The following is a 25,340-nucleotide window of genomic DNA, read 5'->3' as shown; positions in this document are numbered from 1 at the left end:
GATGGTCCCAGGTGTGCAGGGACAGCTGGGCACCAGCTGCCTGTCCAGGGCATGGGCTGTGGGAGAACTGCCTTTGCAGGAGTATGGGCCAGGCTTGAAACAGGGACAGGCTGTATGTGTCCCCCCAGGTCACTTTAATTTTCTGCCCTGTTCCAGGCTCTACAGGGCAACAACCTGACAGCACCAGCCCTGCATGATTCTGCAGAGCTACTTCCACCCAACACCCACCTCCAGGACAAGAAGTGGCGCAAGACAAAGCAAGGATTAGACTGACAACCTTTACACAAATAAAATTCTTTCTGTTCTGTAGCAAAATTAGTGCCAAGCACCAAAGCCTTCCAGGGCCACAAGCTGTAGAGACCTCAGAATACATTGATCAGGGCAGCTGGGCACTACCTTAAGTCTCAAAGCAACATGTTGTGCCTTCTTAGAGACCAAAGCGGGCTGGGGTGCGTCGTGGTGTCAGGGGCTCCCCCTGCTCCTTTCGCCCAGGGGTATAGATTTTTGTAGACCTGTCAAAGAGGACAAGGGTGATTAATGGCAAATGAAACCTTTTCCTGTACCAGAACTCCCACAGGGAAGCTGAGATACTCCACACAGGCAAGCCATGGGCAGGCAGGGCTATCACCCACCTTGCACTGCCCAGTGGGTTCCGGCGCTCCTGCTCCTCCCGACGGGCACGCAACTGCTCCTCTGCTAAAGCCATTTCCTCCTCCATGGCAGACACTTCCTCCTTGGCACGGCGGCGGTTTTCCTGGAGCAAGGCAGCAGCAGGTCAGGGACAGGAGAGGGATGGCAGCAGCAGACTCCCTGCAGGCCCACAAGCTTGCTCCCTCCGTGTCAGGACACACACATACAGCAGAAGAATGGACATGCAGAGGGCCTGCTGTTTGCCAGCTCATCCAGGACAGAATACTTACCTGGCGTGACTTGCCAGCATGTTTGATACTGTAGAACATGGGGCCCAGCTCTGCCAGCCATTCTCCATCCACAGCAGTGACACACTGCATGTATTCCTGCAGGGACAGAAAGATCAGGATAGCAGGATGGCACCCTCGGGGCCTAGGCACCATTCCTAGAGTCATAGCAGCTCCCTTCCTCCCCCACTTGCTGATGGCACTTCTCAGGCTGGGACCATACCCCTTCCAGACAACTCCTCCTGGCCTCAGAAGCTGCTATGGGTTGGATTTGGTGAGACCACGAGGAGGATCAAACATATCCCACAGAGGCCAGAGAAAAATAATGGGGGAAGGGACAAACAGATGACACAGACATGCCTAGTTGGTATATATGGGAAAGGCTGAGATCTGCCACTCAGATCTCAGCCTCACAGCAAAGTCCTCCCATCTCCCTTGGAGCACTCACCACCCTTTCTGCTAGTCCTCAGCTCAAGCTCACCTTGGTAGTCATAACCAATTCATGGTACACAATGTAGTCTGGTGTGTAGCCCATACCAAACAGAGAGCTCGTAGGGTGTAGGTGGCAGGGCATGCCTGTGCGGATGTTCACATACTCCCCAATGCCCTGCAAAGACAAGTGTGCTTAGTCTACCTGTAGCCAGGTAGGGCCTTGCAGCCCCCAGGCAGCTCAGACACCTCTCACCTTCAGCTTTGCAGCCTGATGGAAATACGCAGCACAGATGCACTTCCTGACAACATCCCAGTCTGTACCACAGGATGCCAGGCTCATTCGCTGCTGCACCATAATGTCCTTGAGCTGGGCACGCACCTCCCGCACCTGCAAAGGTGTGTGCTGGTCAGATCCCTCTTCTGCATAAGGCTCTCTCCCCTGGCTTCGTGACCACAGCCTCACCTTCCGCATGGCCTTGGCATGGATGAAGTGCTGATTGCACCACAGGGTAGAATAGCTGTTATTCTTCCACTGCATGTAAACATTCAGGTAAGTCAAGTGATCGCTCTCTGGAACAGCAAATTTCTCCCGCACTTGGTCACTCTCCTCCTCTCGGCCCTGAAGGGTAAGCAAAGGACACAGGTTAGTCAAAGGGCAGGAAGGGCCCTGAGCTGCTGGAAGAGCAGCATCTTGTACCTTAGGCCGGTAAAAGATGGCAGGAACAGACAACATGGAGACAACGAGCAAGATCTCAGAGCTGCAACCCATGTCACAGGAGACAATGAGCATTTTGGACAGTGCAGGGTCCAGTGGGAACTCCACCATGAGACGTCCTGTAGAGGTCAGACCACCTGTAGGAACAGAACAGCAGTCACTGATCAGCAGTTGGGCAGGCCCCAGTTCCATGGGCTGGCAACTTACCCCAGCAGCCAATACCTGTATTATCCAGGGCCCCCAGGATCCACAGCTGGTACATGGAGTTCAGCATATTGTCCTCAGGGGGTGGATCCATGAAGTGGAACTGCAGCAGGTCCTGCACACCCAGGGACTTGAGCAAAAGCACTACATTGGCAAGGTTGGTGCGCTGGATCTCTGGCACCGTGGTCGTCAGCAGCTCATTCTTGTAGGCACTCTGGGTGTAGAGCCTGGGAAGAGATGCCAAGAGCATGCTCCTCCTGTTCCTGCCACTGTGTTCCTTGCAGACTTGCCAGCCTCTGCCCAGCCCAGCCTAGCATGGTACAGGGCAGCAACCCTGCACCCAGCAGCAGGACCCTGGGGAGGCACTTCTACCCCAGCCAAAGTGTGGTGTCCCCAGCACAATGGGGTGTCTGGGCTGCAGCACAGCACATGACCAAGCACAGCCCTCCCCTGGTCTCACAGCATAGCCTGGGAAAGGCTTTTGACTTGTCTCTTATCCTGATGGCACCCAGGGCAGACGAGCCACCAGTGAAGATGGGCACAGGAAGAAAGTGGAGCACATCCTTTTCTCTGCAGAAGCACTGGGTCTAAAGGCAGCCTTCAGGCCTGCCTACTGCCCACATCCCCCCAAAGTTCAAGATAATGAACAGGTCCAGTGAAAATATACATAACCTGATGCCAAGCTGAGGATACAACAGGAACAGGAACACCAGTAATGTGCCTACCGGAAGCAGTGGCCTGGCCCTGTCCGGCCAGCTCGGCCGGCCCTCTGATTGGCATTGGCCTGACTGATGGGGTAGATCTGCAGTGCATCCATGCCTATACGGGGGTTGAAAACCTTCAGGGCACAAGAAGATCACACAGAAGTAAGAGGAAGGCTGGATCATGACCTCAGAACTCCCTCAACCTACCCCAGAAAGCAGAGACAGACAGTACAGGAAACCCAGGCTCACCTTCAACTTGCAGTAGCCAGAGTCTATCACAAACATGATACCATCCACTGTCAGTGATGTCTCTGCAATGTTAGTGGCAACGATGCACTTCCTGACCCCATCAGGAGCCTGCAAGCACACTACACATCAGTCACACCCCTGGGGATGGCTCTGCTCCACTGCGGAGGAGCACAGAGCAGCAGAGGGACAGGGGTGACTCTTGGGAAGTGGAGTGGGGTACATGCTTTCTCTCACCCTCCACATGCAATACACAGGTATATCTGCACTTCTCACTCTGCTCTGTACTGCCTCCTGCTCCAGTTTTCCCTGTCCCCACCCTAATCACAAAGCACACATCAGCACCTTCTGGAAGATTTTGGCCTGCAAGTCCGAGGGCAGCTGAGAGTAGATTGGCAGTACAGCAAGAGCAGGCGCCTTCTCCAGTTCCTCAAGGTGCTCCACAATTTGCTCTGAGGTCACCTAGAAACAAAGAGGGGTGAAAACATCAGACTGAAACAACAAGGGGGTAGGACAGTGCCTGCCCTTCCAACACACCTCGATATCCTCCTGGCCAGGCATGAAGACGAGGATGTCTCCAGGAGCACCAGACAAGTGGACCTGCAAGGCTTGTTTCACTGCAGCCTCCACATAATCCTCCTGTGGGGTCTGAACAGTACAGCCCAGGTTAATCTGGACCAATATCCTTACCTGCCTTGTCCTGTGTCCTGTCCTGTAGCACACCACAGCCACTCCTACCCTGTCCTGTGTGTCCCCCTCAGAGTACCGCATACCTACTACACAACCCCCTCCTGCCAACAGAATTTCAATCCACAAGCTTGACTATACCTTGCTGAAAAGAATATCCACAGGGAAAGTTCGCCCAGGAATGTGGAAAATGGGAACGTTCCCGAAGAAGGAGGCAAACTTATCTGCATCCATGGTGGCTGAAGTGACAACAAGCTTCAGATCCGAGCGTCGGGCGACCACCTAGAAAGCAGATGAAAGGAGCAGTATGGAAGGGGCATTCATGCACGGCTGTGGGCTGTTTTCATTCATACTGAGACAATGGCACAGGACAGACCTTCTGTTGTACTCCAGAGGCACTGGCTGCACGTGCCAGCGAACACTGATGCTGTATGGTCAGCACCATTAAAAAGGCCTGCCAACCTTGGTGCAGGAAACCTTAAGCCAGCAAAGCCCTCTGTATCAGCAGTTCTGACATTCAGCCAGCAAGACTCTGGTAGCACTACAGGAGACTTAACCCCCCCCAGAACCAGGGACCAAGATGCCGGAGCAGTCAAGTGCAGACAGAGATGTGGCAGCTCTGCTTCCCTCTCCTAGTCCTGGCAGAGAAGGACTGTCCCAGTTCATGCGCCCCATCCTGCTGTCCTCTAGCCCAGGATCACACACACCTCCCGAAGCAGCCCAAACAGCACATCGGTGTTGAGTGAGCGCTCATGTGCCTCATCCATGATGATAGCACTGTAGTTGTCCAGGTCAGCCTCCCGCAGTGACTCTCGGAGCAGGATCCCATCTGTCATGTACTTGATCACTGTGTTCTCAGATGTGCAGTCCTCAAAGCGGATGGCATAGCCTACCTAGGAGGGCAGAGATACCAGGAAGTCTTCCAACAGTCCCAAGCACTCACTGTCATTGGGTGGCACCCCTGCACTCCCTAGCAAACTCACCTCCTCCCCCAGACGCACCCCCATCTCCTCACTGACTCGCTTGGCCACAGACATGGCAGCCACTCTGCGGGGCTGTGTGCAGCCGATCATGCCGTAATCAGTGTAGCCATCCTCATGGAGATACTGCGTCAGCTGAGTTGTCTTCCCGCTCCCCGTCTCCCCCACCACGATCACAATGCTGTTGTCCCTGAGGAAAAGGAAAAAGTATTTCTTCATACACCTTCAAAGAAGGGCTTTTGTGTTCTCTAGCTAAGCATCATCCTACTCAGGTGGGAGAGCTGAGCAAACAAAGTAGTGGGTTTGTTTCCTGAGAGTACAGCTTCCCAACAGTCATGATTCTACAATTCCTCAACTGAGTTCCCAAACATAGGCCAATGCCCTGGAGATGCCGTGGCAGCTATACCTGAGGATGGAGAGCAGTTCCTGCTGTACAGCAAAGATGGGCAGGTATTGTCTCTGCTCCAGGATTGATTTCTTCTTGGCAAACTCACTGCTGGCTTCACTTTTTTCTTTCATGTGTTCAGCAAACTTCTGCTCAGTTCTAAGGAAACACCACAAGTCCTAAAACTGCCTCTCCACACACTTTGCTATGCCCATAGCCCCCATTACCAGCTGAGCAGAGTAATTCAGAGCAAGCCCCTACTTGTAATCCACTTTTCCATCTTCTGTCACCATCTCATCCTTCTCCTCCTCTTTCTTGATCCCCATAATGTCTCCCAGTTTGGTGCCTGCCAGCTCCCAGTGCTTGTGCTGAGCCTGGAAGGAGAGAGAACAGCACAACTTTGCCACAAACAAAATTCTTCCCCAATCCTACTCATAAGACTAGGAAAAGGATATTAGTCCCACAATTCCCCAAAGCAGAATGTACATTCCACTCCTACATCAGGTTCCCCTCTTCCAAATGAACTGGAGCAGAGTTTAAGACACCAGGATGGATACAGAGACTTCAGGCACAGGATTACAAACTGCCTCCTAAGAAAGTAGCTCCAGCTGCTGGCCCTTCCATTAGATTTGAACTTAAACTTACACAGATGTGAACCAGAGATAATCTTCCTGCCTTTGCCAGGTGCTCACAGGCTTCCCTCCCACCTCTGCTATCAGTTTAGCTAGCACCACCTTTCCACTCATAGTATAAGTAGCTCAAATCCAGCCCAGTTTCAATGTACAAGGAACACATCTGTACTTTCCCCACAGCTATTATGTGAGCTTTAGAGAAAGTCCCTAGAAAACACCCCCAGAAACTAATCTTACCCCATACTCCTCCTCCTCACAACTCTTCTGCTCAGACATGACAAGGTACATCCTGCTGCCATACTGCTGCCTGCTGACTGTCCCTAAGCTACCTGGCATTCTTCCATCTGCTTCCTTCTCCCATAATCTGAATGTCCAAGTACACAGTGATTCATGTCCCAGGCAGTGCCCAAGAAAATGACATCACAGCAGCTGCTATGAGGCAATGTGGTAAGCTGGGCTGTCAGATGTCCCAAGTCACAAAAATATGAACTCCTTATCATCACTGCTGCCGAAGCCTGAATGCTGCAGAGTCCAAACAAGGCTGTGAGGAACTATGTAACATGTACAGTGGGCAGTAAGCCAAAGGGCTGCAGCATACCCTCTTACGCTCCTTTTGCTCCCTGTGCTTGCGCACCAACTGGCTGCCTTTCCGAGCTATGATGGCCAAATCCGAGGTGGCATCCTTCACAGGGATGACTGGCTCTGGCTGGAGGGAAAAGGCACTGCTTTACTAAAAAGGCCTCACGTGTATGGGGCTCTCTGCCACCAGTGCCTTCAGCCACAGTCTCTACCTGCTTGGTGAAGACAATCCTTCCATCTAGGAAGGGGGGCACTAGATTGTGCACCAACAAATGCACTTTAGCAGAGTTATCCTCCTCAAAATCTTCGTCCACTTCAATCCGATGGACCACACCACTGGTCAGCATGCGATTTGTCTCCCAGCGCTCATTATCCTGCAGGAAACAACATATCAGAAACACAGAAAGCCCCAGAGATCACACCAGAACACCAAGTTTGGTCCTGGGCTCTGCACTGGTAACAGGATGGTTCAAATCTAGTGAGCCTGAAAGTAAGCACAAGGGAAGGAACAGTAATTGGAAGCAGAAGAGTACAGGAAACTGCCCATGTGAAGCAACAGGACTGTCTCCAAGGAAATGCATGATAGATATTGCCTGCAAGGCACTCAGAATACATCAGGAATCCTGGACACAATCCTGCTCATGTAAAGAGAGCAGCTGCCCCCAGCATCCATTGGGCCAACAGCAGACAACCCCAGTAATGTATCTCGCACTCTGAACAGCAGGAGCATGGTCCTCTGCACTCCTGCTGCCCTGGACACTGCAATCCACCAGCCACTCCAACTGGGAATTCTGCCCATGCAGGAGTTTCAGGGCTGGATTTATCAGGAGAACTCAACCACAATTTCCCTGTGAGCACTCATTCAGCCTGGCCCGAGAGTGTCCTTCTTCACCTGAGAGCAAGGGCTCAACAAGTGGATCTTTCAAGGGCAGCAAACCCCACGTGTTCAGAGCAGCCAACCCTGTGTCTTGGCCCTACCTCATTGATCTGCCGCCGCTGTGCTGAGATACGCTTCTGCCTCTGCTTGTGCAAGTGCTGCTCACGCTTCTTCACATACTCCTCAGAGGAGTAAGCCAAAGGGTTGTGAAACTCATCATAGCCCTCATCCATCATGTACCAGTCCCGGTCAGCTTGCTGGGAAGGGAGACGTGCAGCACTGAGCATTGTCCATTCCCCACAGCCTGGTGGCCCCAAGGCCCTGGCCTGCACCAGACTCTCACCCGCTGGTCATCCTCCCACTGCTGGCGCTCCTCCTCCGTCTCAAAGGCGATGCCCTCCTCTCCTTCCGTGCGTCGCCCTGGGGTGAGCCAGATGGTCCAGAATGTTCCCAAGGAAACCCCAACTCTGTGCCACAGGAAAGGGGATTCCACACTGCCCACCCTGGGCAGCTCAGCCCAGATTCCTCACCTTTCCCTCGGGACAGGCGTGGTGTGGCCCCCAGGTGCCTCCGGTCATCAGCCCATTCATTGTATTTGTATGATGGGGTGGGCAATGGTGTCTTATCAGAGTACCGGCTCCTCACAGACCTGAAAACAAAGCAGATGGGAGGAACTGGTGCCCACAGCCAGGCACTTCTCATATGCACACAGTCCCCTTTCTGCAGCTCCACAGCTCACAGGACAGCCTCAGACACTGGTACCTGTCCCGCTCCCGTCGGTCCATGTCCCGCAGTGATGACAATCGGTGGCTACGCTCCGAGTCTCGATAGGAAGGTGCAGGAGACGGAGATTCCCACTGCGAGCGACGGGCATTGCTGTAGCCACCATCATCTTCCTCCCAGCTGGAGCGAGATGGTGTGGCTGCATCTGGCAGAAGAGATGGGGTTTGATACCTGCTGTTCAAACAGCGGCCCTGGAGCCACCTAACACCTTCTAAGAAAGGAGCATGGAGAGAGGGTACCCACTGGCCCTCCCTCTAAGAGAAGGGGCTGACCCAGTGATTCCAAGGAATTTCCAAAGGATCACATTTCCACCACACAGATCCAGAAAAGACCCTATCGTGCAGAGATCTGCCAGATTTTCAGATGCACAGAGCTGGTACATTGCTCCCACACCCAGGTCGAGCTGGGAGTTCATGCTTGCCTTAAGCACAAACATTAAAAGGTACAGGCTTTTCTACCACCCCTGTCCTGCAAAAATAGCAGGAAGCATTAAAAAATCTCCAAGCCCCTCCCTGTTAGGTCTCACACAAGAGCTCTACCGGGTCCTACTCCCACCTTTGGGCCGATGTCGGGGGCTTTCAGGTTCACTCCTCCTGCCACTCCGTTCTGAGGAGCCATCCCTCTCTGATCTGCTGTGATGACTCCTGTCCCGCTCCTCTGCAAAAAGAAAATAGGATCAGGTGCCTACTGCACAAACAGGCTTCCCAAGCCTGCTGCAGAAATCACCACAAACATTAGTAAAGACTACAAACAGGCCAAAGGACAAGCCCAGAACCAAACCAAGAAGCATCACAAAGGTCTCTGAGCAATTACCACGGTCTCGTTTACGATCGTGGTCCCGATCCCTACTGCGTTCCTTCTTTCGTTCCTTCTCCTCCTTAGAGGAGGCAAAGACTCCATGTTCCCGACGCTCCCTCTCCCGCTGCCGGCTGCGTTCCCAGAACTCCTCGCTGACACCCCCTGTGTAGGAAGGTGTCTCCACGTGGACAGAGCGGTAATGTCTGTGCAGGCAGAGCAAAGAGAAGAAATGCTCAGAAGTGCCGAGCAACAGCTGCCGTTCGGCTGGTCTCTTACAACTCCAGTTCCAGCCTCTGCCATAGTGCCCCGCAGCCCCCGCACGCTCCACACCGGAGGCTGCGGTCCCGCCTGTCACCGACTGCGCTCACCCTGCGCTCCCTACCCGGCCGGACGCGGCCAGCGCCGGCACCAGGAACCCCCCCGCAAACCCCACCTGTTCCTGCGAGCTCTGCGGTCGCTCCGGTCGGCCTCGTCCTCTTCCTCTTCCTCGGCGCTGCCCGCCTCGTCACGACCCTCTTCCCAGTCCTTATAGGATGCGACACGGGATCGTTTCCCCCCGGCCGCCTCCTCCTGGCGCTCCCGCCGCTTCTGCGCCGCCAGCACGTCCAGCCCCAGCAGGGAGACGCGCGGGGCCGGTGCCTTAAAGACGTGCTGCTCGGCGCCCCGCGTCCGCAGTACCAGCCCGCCCGCCTCGCCGCTCGGGCTCGTCCCCGACAGCCGATGCAGCGAATCCTCGCTCGCCGCAGCCATTGCGGCCGCAGCGCCGCGCGGGCCCCGCAGTTCCCTTAGCGACGGTAACCCGGCTCGCGGAGCGCCGCCATAGCCGCCCCACAGTGCTCGGCGGGAGGAGCCCCTCTAGCCAAGTGCACCATAGACACAGGGGCCAGAGCCTATGGGAGAGCCGCCACCATAGAGTCCCAGCAGCGCTAGACAAGACGCACTTCCTGTCCGGGGGCGACTTCCGGCGTACGCACCCTCCGCAGGGTCGCGTGGGCGCGGGGCGGGGTTACGGGCGGACGGGCCGCGCGGAGACGCCCGCGGGGACGGTGTCCGCGAACAGCCCCGCACCGTGCGGGGGCCCACAACCTCTCAGAGCCCGTGCGGCCCCGGACCCTCCGCCAACGCCCGCCGAAGCCCTGCAGGCGACCACACGCTCATCCCCGGTAGATGGGCCCGTGCAACGACGGGCACAGAGACTCTGCACGGACGGACGGACAGACAGACGCGCACACACACACGCACACACCCTGCAGCCTGGCGCGCAACAGTTTTATTCCCTCATGGTCCTGCCTCAGCCAGCTGCCACTGTCTCCTTCACCCAGGCCAGGACATGCTTCACGTCCACGCCGTACTTTGCAGCTGTGCAGATCTTGTCATATCTGACGATGCCACCTGCGTACCAGGTGTCGTCATCGGGATCCTGCACGGCAAAGGCTCCGCCTGCATCCCCATAGCAGGTGTCCTCCCGCAGCTCACTCATGCCCACGCAGAAGGTGTCATTGCCAAGGATGGGCTGGACCCAGTAGGACACATTCTGCGCACTGTAGTATTCCCAGCACTGCTCAGTCTCAGCCACTAGCAGCATCACGTACTTCAGCCTGTCGGGAAAGCCAAAGGTGGCACTGCATCCCCAGCCTGAGATGTAGCCCACATGCCCTGGGTGCACATAGCCCTTCTGGCCAGGCAGATGCGCTTCACCTCCTCTCCAAGAAGCACCTTCAGCTTCAGCAAGACCAGGTCCACAGCCTGTGGATAGCTGGGGTGCAGCACAATGCGCTCAATGCCCAAGTTGGGCTGCTCCTGGCTGCCCAGGAACAGCTGCAGTGTAGGGGCAATCTCTTCCAGCGTGGCATTCTCACTGTGGATGTTCAGGATGTTCCTGCCTGTGTTCAGCAGCCACTGGTCACTGGTGAGTGTGGCCCTCACGGTCAGGTTGTGGCGGGTCACCATCCAGCCCTGCCAAGGGAAGCTGCCCTTCTGAGCCAGCATGCCCCCAGTGATGCACTGTATCTGCCTGGGGGGGTGGTTCTTCGGCTTCCCACACACTACATAGGGCAGGGCAAGGCCCAGGTGAGCCCCCTGAACCCAGCAGGCGCTAGATACCTCCTGGTGCTCAGCAGCCACAGGGAGCAGCACTGAAGATGGAGGTTGTGAGCAGTCCCTGCAGCCCTTCAGCTGCCCAGACTGCCCACAGCCCCCAGCCACTGCAGTCTGCTCTCACCTGGCTCACAGACAGGCACATGCTTAACAGCCTCAGGGCTCACCCATACCTGACTCTCATCACATTTGTATGTCCCTTTGGAGGGAAACCAGAGTCAGCACCACTGCCCTGCTTGTACCTCCATGGGGCTTAGATGAACAGGAGTAGCTATTCATACCCCCAATGAAGTGGGGTGGAATGTCAGGATGGATCACCTAGTATTGGGGTGGCCCCACACATTCCCTAGAGCTGGGCAGAAGCCCCATCCCTAGGTGCTGTGCCCATGCTGTGTACCTCACCATCACCAGAGCTGCGCAGCTGGTAGTACAGGTCACAGTGGTACCTGACCAGGTGCTCCACGTGGCCATGTTCAATCTCCACAGGCTTTGCACAGCTCCGCTCTCCAGGCAGAGAATGCTCAACTGGCCCAGAGCCAGGACATGCTCCCACCTTCACTAGGTCCCTCCCTAGTTGTGTCTTCCCTGCCCCCTGCCTGCTCCCTGCCAAACCCCCTCCCAGCTCTGTCCAAGCCCCAGTGCTCCCCCCTTGCCCTGGAAGGTACCAGTGGCAGCTGCAGTGCCCAGTACACTCCAGGCCAGGCCAGCGATCAATAGCTCTGCAGGAAGGAGAGGGCAGCCTCAGCATAGAACTCCTACTCTTTGCTCTCAGCTGTGGGCTCCACCAGGACCCGGGGCCCTGGCCAGGCTCATGCCCTGTCCTGGTAGGAAAAAGGGGCAACTCCGTGACCCTGTGCTGCCCATCAGACAGCCATGAGTCAGACCTGGACCCTGCTGCTACAGAGGTCAAGGCTGCAGTGTTGGGACCTGGGTGCTTCCAGGCCCAACAGTGGTCCTGCCATGGCCCTCTGCAGGGCCAGGTCCTCAGCCAGGCAAGAAGGACAGACACAGCACTGAGCACATCCAGGGACATATTGGTGTTGCTCACCCCATGCTCAAAGCAGCCTCCTCCTACAGGTCATTCCTGCTTGGGGCTTCCTCCTCACCCCTTTTATTACCACTTCCTTTGCCCCAGTGCAGCCCATGAGCTCCAGATCTCCTGACCCTGGTGCCTGCAGCCAGCACAATTCCCAGCAGGAAGAGCACAAAAAGCCACACCTTGCTTAGTGCCGGCGTGGCAGAGGCTCCAAGGAAGCTGCCAAACCCTGACAGGAAGCCAGCATGCCAAGAGTTTCTCAGATTTTGCAGCTACAAATATGGGAGAGGGAGCTGGCTGCAGATACTGGTACCCTGGCACTGTGACACCATCTAAGGCTCACAGAGAGCAGACCAGCCTCGGCCCCTGGTAAACCTGCCCTGTGCCTACACCTACCATGGTCCCTGCAGAACACAGGTGGCTGCCCCACTGCAGGCTGGGGCACAGGAGGCAGGTCCCATCCCATTCTGTGCCTGGCTCTGCCCACAGACAAGGCACACCATCCAGTGCTGGGGTGCCAGTGACCTGGGCAGTGCCAGCCTGGCTAGCTGAGGGGTACATGTCTCATGCCAGGGACAGGCTCTGAGGGACTGCAGCCAAGCTGGCTTCCAACCAGTAGCCACCTCTTCCCATGCAGCAGGCTGCAGCCTGTGTCCCACCAGCCCCTGGCCCTTGGGGTGCAGGTTGTCTGTTACAGTGGGGATTCTGTAACACAATGTGTTAAACCAGGAGGCCCGTAGAAAGAAATATATATGGACAGATTCTTGCTAGATGTTTCAGAGATGTTTATTTCTCCAGCTGCATGGCCGGGGCTCTGCCAAGGAACTGTGACAGTCATGGGACCCGAGGGTCCTTGCCCGTGCAGGGAACACAAAACAAACAGTGGGGAACGAGGCTGCCCAGGGCCAGGGAAACCCCCTGCCTCCCCTCAGGGCCCCTCTCCCAGGGCTCCATGGCGGGGGAAAGGGACCCCGACAGTTGTCAGCAGTGTCAAGGGCCCAACCCCAGCTTACAGGAACTCACAGCAGCAACCACTGGCTAGCGGCCAGGTGGATGTGGCCAGCCAGCAGCAGGGGTGCAGTGCAAAGCACATCAGCCTGTTCCCACAGTCTGCCTCCCACAAGAGCAGAGCAGAGGAGGGAGCCAGTGCTGCAGGGAAGCCAGCCCAAAACAACTCAGAGCACATGGATTTAGCTCCAGCTCTGAGCCACTGAAGCTTGGCCTGCTGGCGGTCTTGACAATGCCCCCCTTCCACTCAGATATTCCAGTCCTTCAGCCTCAAGAGTGTGTCCAGTTCCAGACACCCCAGAAGGTGGCTTTTCCATCCTCTGTGAGCTTCTTTCCATCTCATGGGGTATCTGTGTCTCTAAACAATCCCTGGCCCAGCACCAGCCATACTCGTGCCAGCACACAGAAGGCTGGAGTCCAGCACAGGATGCATCAGGGCTCAGCAGCTCCAATCTGTGAACCTTGCCAGCACATTAGGAAGGTGCTGTGTCACCCTCAGACTGGGAAAGCAAGAATCTCCCAGGCCCTCTCCAAAGCACATCAACACCTCGGCCAATGGACCGGGTCACATCCCTGTTAGAACAGTGAGAAGTGTCATCTATCCAGGAAGAATCCAAGAAATTAAGAGGGTAGTGCAGGGGGCTGCAGAAGCAGGGAGCAGGCAGGCGATGGCCCTGACATGAGCCGAGGGCCACCACAGCGTGAGGTGAGCTGTTGTAAATAATTTTGGTGAAGTGCTGTGGCACAATCCTGCTCTGCAGGGTGGACTGTGAGAGCCTGCTGAGGGAATGCTGTGTGCAGGGTGAGCTGTTGCTCAAGAAAAGCCTGAGATGACTGCAGTGAGTTCAGGGTGAAAGAAAAGTCAGCACCAGAGGTCCCAGAGACAAAACCAACAGAGAGAAGCACCTTTGATCAGGCCCTTTCCACAACTGACAGGGCATGACTGCAGCTATCTCCAAACAGCTGCATACTGGCACCCAGCACCACCACCTTCCCTCCCCACCAAGGGCCTGGCCTCGGGCAGAGGTCTCTGCCAGGGTAGGCCTGGTGCACTTGTCAGTCCATTCCAGAGCTCAGCTACCCTAGTAGCTTCTCGACCAGGAAAAGTGGGAGCAACACTGAGAGAACTGATCCTGCTCAGCTGAGAGCTAGGCTGCATCACTCCAGGCCCTGGGGTGTCCTCAGAGCAGTACACAGGACCAGGTAAGCCAAATGTTTATTGACACTCAGTTCTGCTGTCCACAGGGAAGCCAAAACACAGCCCTGAAAAGCAGCACTGTTGTGAAGGCCCCATCCCCTGCTCCCCACCAGTGCAGCCCCTGCTTCACCCATCAGACTGTCCCAGGGGCTGGAACCAGGACCTCGTTTCAGTCCCAGCCCACCCAGCTCTGGAATTGTCAGACCCATCCCTGCCCGGCCATGGCTCCTCCCAGCTAGACCTTCATTCTGCAGCATGTCAGCACCGGTGATCTGCTCCTACCGCCTCCATGACGTTCTTGAAGCCCTGCTCCCTAACCAGGGACAGTGTGTGGTGGCACTGGGCTGGTACTGTGGCTCAGCCCCACAGTGCCACTGCTTGGGCACCAGCATACAGCTGTCCAGAGCTCCCCTAGGCCCAGGGGCTCTCTGGGGACATGCCTGGCCTCCACGCACCTCAGCAGCTCCTCCAGTTCCCGCTTCACTGTCCCCACCACTGGCGGCCCGTGGTACACAAGTGCTGTGTACAGCTGCAAAAGCGAGGCTCCGGCACGGATCTTCTCCAGGGCATCCTGCCCATTGCTCACCCCACCCACGCCGATAATGGGCACCCGGCCTGTGGGCAGGCACAGGGTCAGGATGGCACAGGCAACACTGGCATGTACCCCCAAGCCCTGTTCTGCCATCACCTTGAGTGAGAGCGTACATCTCCCTGATGATCTGTGTGGAGAGCTCCCGTAGGGGCTTCCCACTGAGGCCCCCAGGCTCCATGCGCTGCCTGCTCCGGAGGCTGCTGGGGCGGCTCACGGTGGTATTGCTGACTATCAGCCCATCCACACCTAGCTGCAGGAGCAGTAGTGTGAGGACACAGCTTCTGCAAGCAGCCCTCTCCTACCCTCCCACCAGGTCAGGACCACCCAGCACACAACCCAGAAACATGCCTGGGGACAAAGTTGCCCCTCACTGCCTGGACTGTCTGTGTCACACAATGCCTGGGTGACACACATGGGCCCGCACAGACTCTGACTTACCCAGGACACCATCCCTACAGCAGCAAGAGAGGTGCAGGTGTACCTGTCCTTCAGAGAGTCCTGCCCCTGGTGGCCTCCCCTTCCTGCCTTCTCACCTCACAGACAACGCTGGCGATGTCCTGCTTGTCCTGTGCAGTGAGGTCAGGGGCAATCTTCACCAGCACGGCTGGCTTACGCTCGCAGGGCAGCAGGTCCCTCTCCACCAGCACCTGTCGGTGCACGTGGCAGTGCATGGCAGGGAGATGCCTCCTGCCCCAACTAGGAGCTAAGGACACCCACCACCACAGGCAGTATAGAGACAGGGCCTGCTCCTCTACATGGCACCAAAGACTGGAAAGGCACCCTTGGCACAGGGCCTGGTGCACACAGCAGGCACAGGACCCCAGCAATGCCTGAAGTAGTGGGGTGGATGGCTCACTGCCTCTTTCAGGAGCAAGTGGAGGGCAATGCCTCACTGCTCCTGAGCCCTTTGCCCCAGTACACCCCATGGCAGCAGCTGATCAAGGGACATCTCAGTGGTCCTGCCCACCACTCTGGAAAGCCACCCCACTCCTCCCTGTGCTGGGGTAAATCCACTGGCTGCAGCAGTGCAGATGCTGCCAAGGGATGGGATACATCCAGTGCTGTAGCTGTGGTTTAGGCTGCCTGGGGGGAGGCACCCACCTTACTCAGCAGGTCCCGCAGCTCAGCCTTGCCCTGGAGGTCCCGCAGCCCTGGGGTGTTTGGGCTGGACACATTCACAACTAGGTAATCAGCCAAAGGACCCAGTGTCCGCACCCCAGCCACATAGTCAGCTGCAGCATCAGTAGAGCTCTTGTTCTTGCCCAGGTTGACTCCAAGAGGCATCCCAGCTGGAACACAGACACAGCTGAACCAGGGCAGCAGGCATCACCCAACAGCCAGAGCACCCAAAAAAGGAGATCCCAGGACCAGCTAAATTTAAGATGAGAATATGCAGCCCACGTATTTCATAAGGATCAGCCTGGGACTGTCCTGCAACCACAGGAGCATTGCCACAGCCACCTCAGTCAGCAGCTCCCAGCACCATAGCCTGCAGCCTGGCAGAGGTTGCCCTCAGGATCTGCCCAGCTGGGGTCCTCTTGGCTTTGGCTGTCAGCAGACACATCCTACCCAAAGCAGCAAGTGGAGCTTGATGCCAGAGAAAACAGCAGGAGAAAGGTGCCTAGTCACAATGCCAAGCGTGAGAGACTACAGCCCCAAGAGAGTCCTGCTGTCCAAGTGTACCTTGCTCTAGCCAGGGTGCTCCTGTGCCTGGATACTGGCATTACACACCAATCCTGGCCTACAGGTACCCAGGAGATGCCCAAAACTACCCTGCAGACCCCAAGAGCAAAGGCTTACAAGCTTGTCTCACCACCAGTGAGCCTGATCTGTGTCTCCTGGCGGGCACGCAGCCTGCGCTCCACCGCAGCATGGCCATGGCTGTTGAATCCATACCTGCACCAGGACAGAGGGGGTTCAAGGCTGCGTTATGTCTGTGAGCCCTAAACAGGACATATGAGAAACACAAGGAAGACGTGTGGTCTCGGCAGCTTTGCTCAGCACATCCAACCAAAAGCTACCACAGCACCAACCACAGACCTGGGACCACCCAAATATGCACCCTCCCTCAGGGTAGGCAGACTGTAAGACATGGCGGAACAGATGCCCTCAGATCCCACCTGTTGATGACCGCTTCATCCTCTGCCAGCCGGAAGACCCTGGGCCTGGGGTTCCCTTCCTGGGGCTTGGGTGTGACAGTCCCCACTTCCACAAAGCCAAAGCCCATCTTGAACAGCCCGTCCACAGCCTCACACTGCTTGTCGAAGCCAGCAGCCAGACCCAATGGGTTACGGAATCGTTGCCCGAGGACTCGCACCTCCTGCGGGGCTGGAGCTGGGTCAGAGCCCACGGACTCCGGGAGCCACAGCCAAGGGCTCGCTCCAACCCTGCTCCCGACAGACCCGGCCGCCTCCCCTGCCCTATGGGGTGTCCTCATGGGATGCCTGCCCGAGAGTCCGTCGTCGCTCCCAATGGACTGCGACAGGACCCGGCCGCCTGCGCACCCCGCTGGGCCCTGCGACCCACCCCTTATCCCTCTATCCTGGCCGCCCTTCCCACCTCCCCACTTCCGGCCCTGGTCCCCGCGCCCCACCCGCGGTTCCCCCTCCTTCTCCGCCCTCGAGAATCGCACCAGCGCGGGGCCGTCCGGACGGGTGGGGGGCAGCAGCCCGAGGGCGGCGGCGCGCAAAGCCAGGCCGTGGGCGGCCTCAGGGGGCAGCGCCCGAAGCGCGGGCATCACCGCCGCCGCGTAAAGCCGCTCGTCGCCTGCCGCAAGCGCCGATCCCAGGAGCAGCCCGCAGCCTCCCAGCGCCAGCAGCCGTCCCTGCGCCAGGGCGTCAGCAGCGCACCAGTACCGATCCCCCACCGGCACCCACGCCCATCCCATCCCGGTACCATCTCATCCTGTTCCTTCCCCTCCCAGTACGCCGGCCCCGCTCCCACACCACCCATTCCATCCGTCCCGTCCCGGCACTGCCCGCTCCACCCCGGCTATCCCCAGGGTCCCATGAGCGGCCCCGCCAGGACAGCTCCGGTTTCCCCCCGCCGGCCCCCGGCCGCTCACGCGCAGCGGCGCCGCCATCATGCTCAGCCCGACACGTGAGGGCTCTTCCGGGGGCCCCTTCCGTGATTGGCGGAGGCCGTTCCCTTCCAGCCAATAGCGACGCAGCAGGTCGAGGCAAGAGGCCCCGGGCGATGCGCGCACACGGCGGGCGCGGGCCCGCGCTTTATTGGAACGAGGTACAAAGGGCCCGAGCCCCGCGGGGAAGCGGCTGCAGGGTCACGGACAGGGACAGTACAGGCGGTGTACAGCCGCGGGCAGCGTCACGGACAGACATGGTAGAGCTGCAGGCAGTGGCACGGACAGGTACTGAACAGTCCCCGGCTGCCTTGTCCCCAGCTCGGGTAGGGGAAACAAGGTGCTGCTGCGTATCCCATCAGACCACCCTCCATGCCTCACCCCCAGACCTCGGTTGGTCGACAGCTGCTCAGCACCCAGGAGGAAAGCTGCTGCATCAACCCCGGCACAGCAGCAGAGTCTGCCTAGCTCTGCCTTCTGTGGGGCCATAACCAATAGGCCCAGGCCAACAGTGCCACCCTTCTGCAAACTGCAAACAGACCCCACCAAGAACACCATGAAGGCCAGCAAGGGCTCCCCAAGAGAAAGCTTCTGCTGGCAGGCACGGAGCCATCATGGAGACAGCCAGGAACAGTGCCCAGAACATCATGCACAGCTTCCCCATACAGCCACCCAGACTGACAGGGGCTCTTCCCTGCCCCAGTCTCTCACCATTCCCCACAGTTCATCTCCTGGAGCAGCAAAGATCAGGAAAGTGGCAGCACTTGGTGTAAGTACAGCAGGAAGAGAGCTCAAAAAGAAGAGCATGTTCATTGGAGGTTAATACAGGAAACCAATTTCAAAGGGAGTCTGTTTCAGAGAGAAGATGTCACAGCTCCTGCCCCTCCTTCCTGCAGCCCAGGAAGTTTTATGTTTTCTTCTTTAGCTCCTCAAATCTCCGTGAAAGATCATCGAAGTCAATGTCTTCTGAGGCAGAAGAGTTAGCGCCAGCAGATGCTGTTGGCAGTGTGTCTGGCACAGATGGCAATTCAGGCAGCACGAAGTTATCAAAGGTATTAGGAGCTCCAGCTCTTGGTTTAGGAGAAGCTTCTGGCTTGGGCTCAGGCCCTGTTTATAATAAGAGAAGTATCACTGTACCTCACCATCAGCACACACTCACTGGGCCAAACAGAGCCCCACAAAGGAACAGTCGTTCCAGCAACAGGCAGTACCAGTGGGTTTTTCTGAAACAGCCCCTAATACCCAAGGTTTCCCAAACCTCAACATACTCACCAGGCACTAGTGCAGCAGTGTCCTTGTCAGTGTTAGGCTCATCAATCTGAAAAAGACTCTCAGTTACTACACCTCTGTCCCACCAGGCACGGTCACACCAGCACACAGGCAGAGAGCTCAGAGGCACAGCTCCAGCAGAGCAGTGCATGCTCCTCTCCACCCCCAGCAGGCAGCCATGGCTTTGAAACAACCTGCCTCTCTTCCCAAGAAACAGAGGCAGCTCTTCAGCTTTTCTCTCCCTCCCTGTCAACTAGAGCAGCTTCACTGACCATATTCTGGAACTGGATCAACAGAGCATATCCACTATCAGGTCTGAAACATTTATCAAGGCCATGAGTGGGAAAACACTGCCCCCTTCATCCATGTCATCACAGCTCCTTGCTGCCTTTCTTCATAAACCACTGACAGGCCCTTGTGACTAGCAGCAGGGTATGAAATGACCCATCTCATGTCTTGGTCTGTCTGGGAAAAAGGCCCATGGCACACTCAGCTGTGCTAGTAAGACTTCTTATTTCCTGTATGCTGCAGCCAGCAACACCCATTCCCACCCAGTTCACCAGCGCTGCTGCACCTTGAGAACACAAGGTGTCAGCACCCACAGTGCTTGGCTGTGCTCCTCCCTGCTCAGGATAATGCAAAAACAAACAGCATGTCACCAAAAGCAGAGTGGGAGGCATGATGACAAATTGCAGCAACAAAACCACAGACAAGCATAGCAGGGAAGTCTCCAGCCTCTACTTTGCTGTCCCAAACGACTGAGAAAAGTCTGTGAAAGGAAGAGTCTTTAAACATACAGCATCCGGGTCAGCCAAAACTGTCATCTACGCTATCCATTAGTTCAAAAGCCATAATTAAACAGACTCGAGACGATAAACCGTTCACACTGCAAACTAGAACTTGTGGACTCTGCTTGCCAACTGTTTATCACCACTTGAACAAAGCAGCAAAAGAAATCTCAGCTTTCCTTTGCAGCCAAAGCACAGAGCTGAATGAGGAACTTCTCTCCAGAAGTCCTCTTTCATCACGTGCACTCAGTGATTCACTACACCAGCAAGCAATGCCAGCATCGCCCCAAAAGTTCCGAAGACTGGCAGCAGTATCCTTTACAAACATCTCCCTTCTCTGTGACTGCCACTGCACTCTGAGGATCCCTCTGCTGCCTGCAATGGCCATTCAGCTCAGGCACTTACAGACTCGTATGTGGGTGGGTTTGCCGGAATTGGTGGTGGGTGGATGTTAGTGAAAGGCTGGTAGGTCCCCACTGGCAGGCCACTGAAGTTCTCCTGTACAGAGAGATCAGTCATGCACCAGACTACTCACCTGAGACACCACAGCTGCCATGGGAGTCACAGGAAGTAGAGTCTTACATAAATGCAGGCAAGTATCCAAGTGGATAAGAGTTTACGCTTACAAGGAAGAGATTCTCTAGTATTAAGTCAGATGTAGTCACCTGGAGCAGGCAGACTCAGCTAACTGGACTGTGAGTTATTCTAAAGAACCAGTATAGGTAAACACTTCATCTTTCAAGTGCATGCTTCTTTCATGAGAAGCACCGGGCCAATAAGGGAAATACTCTGACATTTCTGGCCCTGTGTGCAGTATCACAGAATAGGAAAGAGGTTTCTGGCTCACACAAGGCTTTGAACTGCCCTCATTTGTAACACAACAGTGCCTCAAGGACCCAGACCTGGCACAAGCCCTCAGCGTGTTTATGCCTGGGCCAACAGCGAGCTGATGATACTTGGCCCAGATTTTCCACAAAAAGCACTTCAGCAGTACTGGGACAATATTAAGACTCCAAGCCATCCCGCTATTCTGCTCTCCAGTCTACACAGGTATCCTGTAAATTACTACATTGAGAGAATGGAGGAGTTCTTTTCAGCTCCCACCTTTCACTGTTAAATCATCTGCAACAGCCATTGGCTCAGTCTCCTCCCCTTGCACGTCTGAAGGCAGGGCTCTTCTGCATTTTTCTGTGCTGTTCCCACCCCACAACACTCACCTGATTTTCTTGACTGAATCTTGGCACACTACCAGCCTACCAACTTCAAAGTGCAGCTCCTACTCCTGGACAAAAGCCTGGCAGTCAGAAGACTGCCTCAGGAGTTAAGTCTGGACTCCTCTGTTCCCTGAAGGCAAAGAGGGCTGGCTGGAGAACAAGGGTAGGAACTTCCAGAGTCAGGAAGCAACACGAAGCTTCAGGTGCAGTGCCAACAGCCTCCATCCCATGCAGTCTCACACCAAAATGACTTTGACACATTGAGCTATTGGGTGCAGTCAGAAGGCACAGGGCTAAGCACCACAATAGGAGTCTTTCACAGAAAAAGGAAACACACAAAGCCAAGGAACTTACCGGTCCCTTTGGAGGTGGATAGGAGAAGGGTGGATTTGGTGTTGGCATGGGCACAGGCATCATCACAGGCATGGGTACTAACCCATCATGACCTATCATTGGGGCTGTAAATCCACCACTTCCGCCCCCTCCATGGCCACCCTTCTTCACATCATCCGTGAACCCCACATCAATTAGATCTGCCTCTCCGCCTGCTGGGGCTTCAGCCTGGAAAGGGCAGAAGAATTCTGCTCACCAACACATCTCTGTTCTGATCACAGCTCTCTGTACAGCATTAGATGCAGCATTTGTCATGGACAAGATGGGAATACACAACAAGAACAGAACAGAGAGCAGCTATACAGAGGTATCAATGGGAAACAGAACGGGAACCAGGCTGTAGCATGTGTAACTACTGCCGCATGCCACAGGGGTGCATGACGGAACAAGGATTGTGCTATGCTGGGGCTGTCTAGAAGACACCAAAACACAAGGACCACCCAGTTCACTGCAATGCCACATCCTGGGGCTCACTCACCATCACCACTGAGTCAGGCTCATAGGGCACATTGTAGTTCTTAGCAATCTCAATGAGGTATCTCTCCACCAGGATCTTGGGTGGTGCTTCCACGCTCAGCTTGTGCATCAGCTGGAACACAGGGGTAGAGAGACTTAGTGGGGCCAGGGCGGTGCAGCACCCCCTGTACCAGTGCCATCCCAGCCAGGGCTACCAGCTGCGGGGAACAGCAGGCAGCCCTGGGGAGGCCTCTCCACCCAGTACAGCATGCTGAAGGCAGCCACAGGCCAGGGCTCTATTTGCTCTACCCTCCCCCATCCACAACCAGCAGAGCAGGGCCTCCCTGCCTGGGCCCTCAGCACCATGCTCCAATGCAGGTGGGCCCCAGCTGCACAGCACCTGCAATGCTCTGCAGTGACTGCAAGCATCAGTCACTAGCCACAGGCCCAAAGGGGGAGCAAACCTCAGCAGGTGTGGCTGCTCTGCCAGCTCCACCTGTTCTACCAGTTCATTACCCTGTCGTTGACTGTCCCAATCTGGTTTGTCCGGCACAGCTTCCCATACTCCTTGCTGTACTTAGCACACAACTGATCAGCAACCTGCAGCAGAAGAGAAACTCTAGAACATACACACCCTTGCTTTCCCCCACCTCATACTGCACATACACTCACCCGCCTCCCTCCCTCATTTCTCCCACGGAGCACCCCAGTTCAGCAGCTGCGGCCACCCCAGATGCTCCAAGAACACCTGGTTTCCATCTGCAGCTCATAAAGTCCTCTGTTTTAACGATACAAAGTCCCAGACAAGGGCTTCCATCAGCACCTGGCAGCATCACCCCCACCCTGCACGTGCAACACCCCTCAAGCAACCCTACTCACAATCTTCAACTCAGCCACTTCCGACTGGAGGCGTGGTGCAGCCCAAATCAGTGTCGATACTGCCTCTGCCAGGCCAGAGTCCAGCTCCCTAGGACCAAAGAAAACCATTCTCTCTCCATCCCATGCACCCAGCTTTTGCTGCCCTCAGTCTGCATAGCCTTAAAGTTCCCATCCTACACAGTGGGCTCCACAGTCTTCCCTCCATAGGGAAGAAAAGGTCTCTGGGGACCCTAGGACACTGAGACAAACACAGGTGCCCTTCTGTACCCCAGACCTGCCCCCAACAGTGCCCCTTCCTGAGTCCAGGACCCTCTCAGCCAGAGCTTACTTCATGGACTGGATCAAGCCAAAGCGGGCGAGCAGCAGATCACAGTACAGCTCCAGGATCTCCATGGCCTCCACAAGGTAATCTTCACGGATTATGTGTTCCACACGAATCCTGGCACGCTCATCTTTTCCAGCTGCCAGGTAATCTGCAATTTCCTTCCTTGCCTTCTGGGCCAACTCAGCTGCAGCACACATCCCAAGCCCAGTCATTGTACTGGCCTGGGCTGCTGCCTCCAGACCACCCACAGTCCCCATCACACATAAAGCCACCGCCAGCTTCTCTCCCCTATCAAACCTCTGCAGCATGAGACACTCTACCGTGGTTTGGCAGAGCCCTTGTGCCCATGACCGAGCACACTTAATTCATGGGAGAAAGGAAAGTGGACTTTAGGCTGCTGGAAACACTCCTGCACCTACAACCTCCCACCAGGACCACAGACTTTACCTGTGTCAGAGCAGGGCAGGTGGGGAGAACCTCCCACAGCACCCAGGGAGTCCCCCACTGTGCTGTTAGCACACACAGCCCACAGCTACCACCCCACAAAAACTGCACTCCAACAGCTGCCAGGAAGGTGGACAGAAGCTAGACTGTGGCCAGCCTGCTCTTCCAGGTCCTTGTGCACCGGAGCAGGTTGTAAGGCCCGAGTCCAGCAACAAAGAGCAAAAAGCTACTCCACACTTGGCCTGTGAAAGTACCCCAACTTGAGAAAAACCTTCTCAAGTCTCCTGAGCTCCAAAAGCATTCTGGATCCCACCTGTCCCCTTAAATACTCACTCTTCTTTTTCTCCAGTAGTTTGAGGCGATTTATGACGAGGCGCAGGTTGACTCGCAAGCGCTCTGCCTTGAACCCAGAGCCCAACATGATAAATGCTTTCTGTGGAGAAGAGGGATGGTCACTGGAACCAAAAACTGTTAGTCAGCACTGTTTTACTGAGGGAGGGGGGGAATTTCTTGGAGGCCAAGAAATTCCCCAAACAAACAAGCCCTGGCCTGCCAATCCTGAATCTAGTTAGTTATAAGTGACCAGACCTCGAGCACTCCTTATTACCCTTCCTACTTCACAACCCTGCACCTAAGCAAGGCCAACAGGATTTGCCTTAGAAACTTCCAGGAAACTTCCTGGATATTTTTTTAAAAATGGAAAAGTCAACTGGAAGAACCAAGCCCTGTCCTATCAAAAATATAAATTATAAACCAGCTATATAATTAACCCAAGGACTGTAGAAACCAAGGTTGTAACAGTCTTGTCACCAGAAGGAAAAAGCTGCCATTCCACATTCCCCACACTCTTCCTGCTTACTGAACACATGCCTAGCCTTCCAGGAACCAGTTCAACTTATTAACCCTACAGAAAGCAAATTCTAACAGTATTTAATTATAGCATTCTGTCTACAAAGAACCGTCCATCAAAAAAAAGCTTCCTTAAAAGATATCACACAGAAAGACCTTGCTTTGCATCTCACCTCCCCATACCTCCCTGCCGGCGGCTGCACTGCCCAGCGCAGAGAGAGCCATGACCTGATTCAGCTCCCAGAACGGCCGCCGGCCACACCAGACGCTCGGGGAGATTCGCCGCGTCCGGCCCAGTGCCCAGGGACAGTTCGGACAGTGCGCAGGAGGCCCTGCATGAGTTCCACCGGCGCAGCTACGCCCGAAGGCTGAAAGGGGAAATCCCTCTTCCTCCTCAACTAGGTGGCACCGAGGAACATCCCACAGCACAAGCAGGGCGGGTCCCAGGGCTGCGAGAGACCCTGGGGCAGAGCCTCCCCGTCACCTCCCCGGACGCCGAGCGCTCCTCACGGCCCCGCTCACCCGTCCCACGGCCCCGCTCACCAGCCGCCGCTCCACAGCTCTCTGTCACCCAAAATGGCGCGCGGCGTCAGCGGCACTTCATCGCGTGCGGAGGGATCCTCAAAGCCGACATTCTCCGCACCCAGGCCGGCACTCCCCGCACCCACTCCGGGGCACGGTCGAGCCGGCGCGGCGGGCGCTTTACCGAATCGCTTCCGCAGATGCGGCCCTGGCGCAACGGCGGCCAGGGAGGAACGGGCACCGTCTAGGAGA

The 25,340-nt window shown here is 56.1% G+C and overlaps 4 protein-coding genes across 12 annotated transcripts; all 4 read right to left on the bottom strand.

The window, feature by feature from the left end:
- Window positions 1–278: 278 nt before the first annotated feature.
- Window positions 279–9,877, bottom strand: DHX38 (DEAH-box helicase 38). The gene is made up of 26 exons (XM_069026679.1): window positions 9,373–9,877; window positions 8,955–9,142; window positions 8,697–8,798; window positions 8,121–8,286; window positions 7,889–8,007; window positions 7,702–7,778; window positions 7,460–7,615; window positions 6,694–6,855; window positions 6,501–6,608; window positions 5,532–5,644; window positions 5,292–5,429; window positions 4,889–5,075; window positions 4,613–4,798; window positions 4,047–4,187; window positions 3,756–3,866; window positions 3,564–3,680; window positions 3,222–3,329; window positions 2,994–3,106; window positions 2,287–2,495; window positions 2,047–2,201; window positions 1,813–1,968; window positions 1,603–1,737; window positions 1,399–1,524; window positions 921–1,016; window positions 633–754; window positions 279–512 (listed from the first exon to the last, which is right to left on the bottom strand). Exons 1-26 carry the CDS (start codon window positions 9,687–9,689, stop codon window positions 428–430), a joined length of 3,693 nt encoding a protein of 1,230 aa, XP_068882780.1. The 5' UTR covers window positions 9,690–9,877; the 3' UTR covers window positions 279–427.
- Window positions 9,878–10,129: 252 nt separating this feature from the next.
- On the bottom strand, window positions 10,130–11,072 carry LOC138117119 (haptoglobin-like). The gene is given in 2 exon segments (XM_069027147.1): window positions 10,130–10,619; window positions 10,622–11,072. Coding segments are annotated over 2 exon segments (696 nt in total). The 5' UTR covers window positions 10,929–11,072; the 3' UTR covers window positions 10,130–10,230.
- A 3,207-nt stretch (window positions 11,073–14,279) lies between these two features.
- On the bottom strand, window positions 14,280–17,980 carry DHODH (dihydroorotate dehydrogenase (quinone)). 2 transcript variants are annotated; one of them, XM_069026445.1, is made up of 9 exons: window positions 17,935–17,980; window positions 17,503–17,694; window positions 16,991–17,190; window positions 16,684–16,766; window positions 15,972–16,159; window positions 15,404–15,517; window positions 14,967–15,120; window positions 14,734–14,893; window positions 14,280–14,591 (listed from the first exon to the last, which is right to left on the bottom strand). In XM_069026445.1, the coding sequence occupies exons 1-9, from the start codon at window positions 17,953–17,955 to the stop codon at window positions 14,537–14,539; spliced, it is 1,167 nt and encodes a 388-aa protein (XP_068882546.1). In that variant the 5' UTR covers window positions 17,956–17,980; the 3' UTR covers window positions 14,280–14,536. The 2 variants fall into 2 exon arrangements, with proteins under 2 accessions (XP_068882546.1, XP_068882545.1); XM_069026444.1 differs by lacking the exon at window positions 17,935–17,980 and having other exon boundaries at window positions 17,503–17,792.
- Window positions 17,981–18,740: 760 nt separating this feature from the next.
- IST1 (IST1 factor associated with ESCRT-III) lies at window positions 18,741–25,210 on the bottom strand. Of its 8 annotated transcripts, none has more exons than XM_069026449.1 (10): window positions 25,110–25,210; window positions 24,051–24,150; window positions 23,277–23,457; window positions 22,949–23,036; window positions 22,586–22,669; window positions 22,092–22,202; window positions 21,575–21,781; window positions 20,412–20,504; window positions 19,222–19,267; window positions 18,741–19,056 (listed from the first exon to the last, which is right to left on the bottom strand). In XM_069026449.1, the coding sequence occupies exons 2-10, from the start codon at window positions 24,136–24,138 to the stop codon at window positions 18,857–18,859; spliced, it is 1,098 nt and encodes a 365-aa protein (XP_068882550.1). In that variant the 5' UTR covers window positions 24,139–24,150; window positions 25,110–25,210; the 3' UTR covers window positions 18,741–18,856. The 8 variants fall into 8 exon arrangements, with proteins under 8 accessions (XP_068882550.1, XP_068882549.1, XP_068882554.1 ...); XM_069026448.1 differs by having other exon boundaries at window positions 24,051–24,172; window positions 25,110–25,205; XM_069026453.1 differs by having other exon boundaries at window positions 25,089–25,186.
- Window positions 25,211–25,340: the final 130 nt, after the last annotated feature.

The sequence above is a fragment of the Aphelocoma coerulescens genome, chromosome 11, assembly GCF_041296385.1.
Source record: "Aphelocoma coerulescens isolate FSJ_1873_10779 chromosome 11, UR_Acoe_1.0, whole genome shotgun sequence".
Lineage (NCBI taxonomy): Eukaryota > Metazoa > Chordata > Aves > Passeriformes > Corvidae > Aphelocoma > Aphelocoma coerulescens.
This window is presented reverse-complemented; position numbering and strand designations above follow the sequence as displayed.

Coding starts and splice junctions, on each gene's coding strand:
- DHX38 (XM_069026679.1), bottom strand. CDS start 9,689: ATGGCTGCGGCGAGCGAGGATTCGCTGCATCGGCTGTCGGGGACGAGC. Junction 7,779..7,888: donor ACGCCTGTCCCGAGGGAAAG/GTGAGGAATCTG, acceptor GGCTCACCCCAG/GGCGACGCACGGAAGGAGAG. Junction 6,609..6,693: donor GGATTGTCTTCACCAAGCAG/GTAGAGACTGTG, acceptor TTTTCCCTCCAG/CCAGAGCCAGTCATCCCTGT.
- DHODH (XM_069026444.1), bottom strand. CDS start 17,757: ATGGGATGGGCGTGGGTGCCGGTGGGGGATCGGTACTGGTGCGCTGCT. Junction 15,121..15,403: donor TCGCCAGCGTTGTCTGTGAG/GTGAGAAGGCAG, acceptor CTGCTCCTGCAG/CTAGGTGTGGATGGGCTGAT. Junction 14,894..14,966: donor GATGTACGCTCTCACTCAAG/GTGATGGCAGAA, acceptor GCCTGCCCACAG/GCCGGGTGCCCATTATCGGC.
- IST1 (XM_069026446.1), bottom strand. CDS start 24,791: ATGGCTCTCTCTGCGCTGGGCAGTGCAGCCGCCGGCAGGGAG. Junction 22,203..22,585: donor TTGGGACAGTCAACGACAGG/GTAATGAACTGG, acceptor CCTGTGTTCCAG/CTGATGCACAAGCTGAGCGT. Junction 19,057..19,221: donor CACTGCTGCACTAGTGCCTG/GTGAGTATGTTG, acceptor TATTATAAACAG/GGCCTGAGCCCAAGCCAGAA.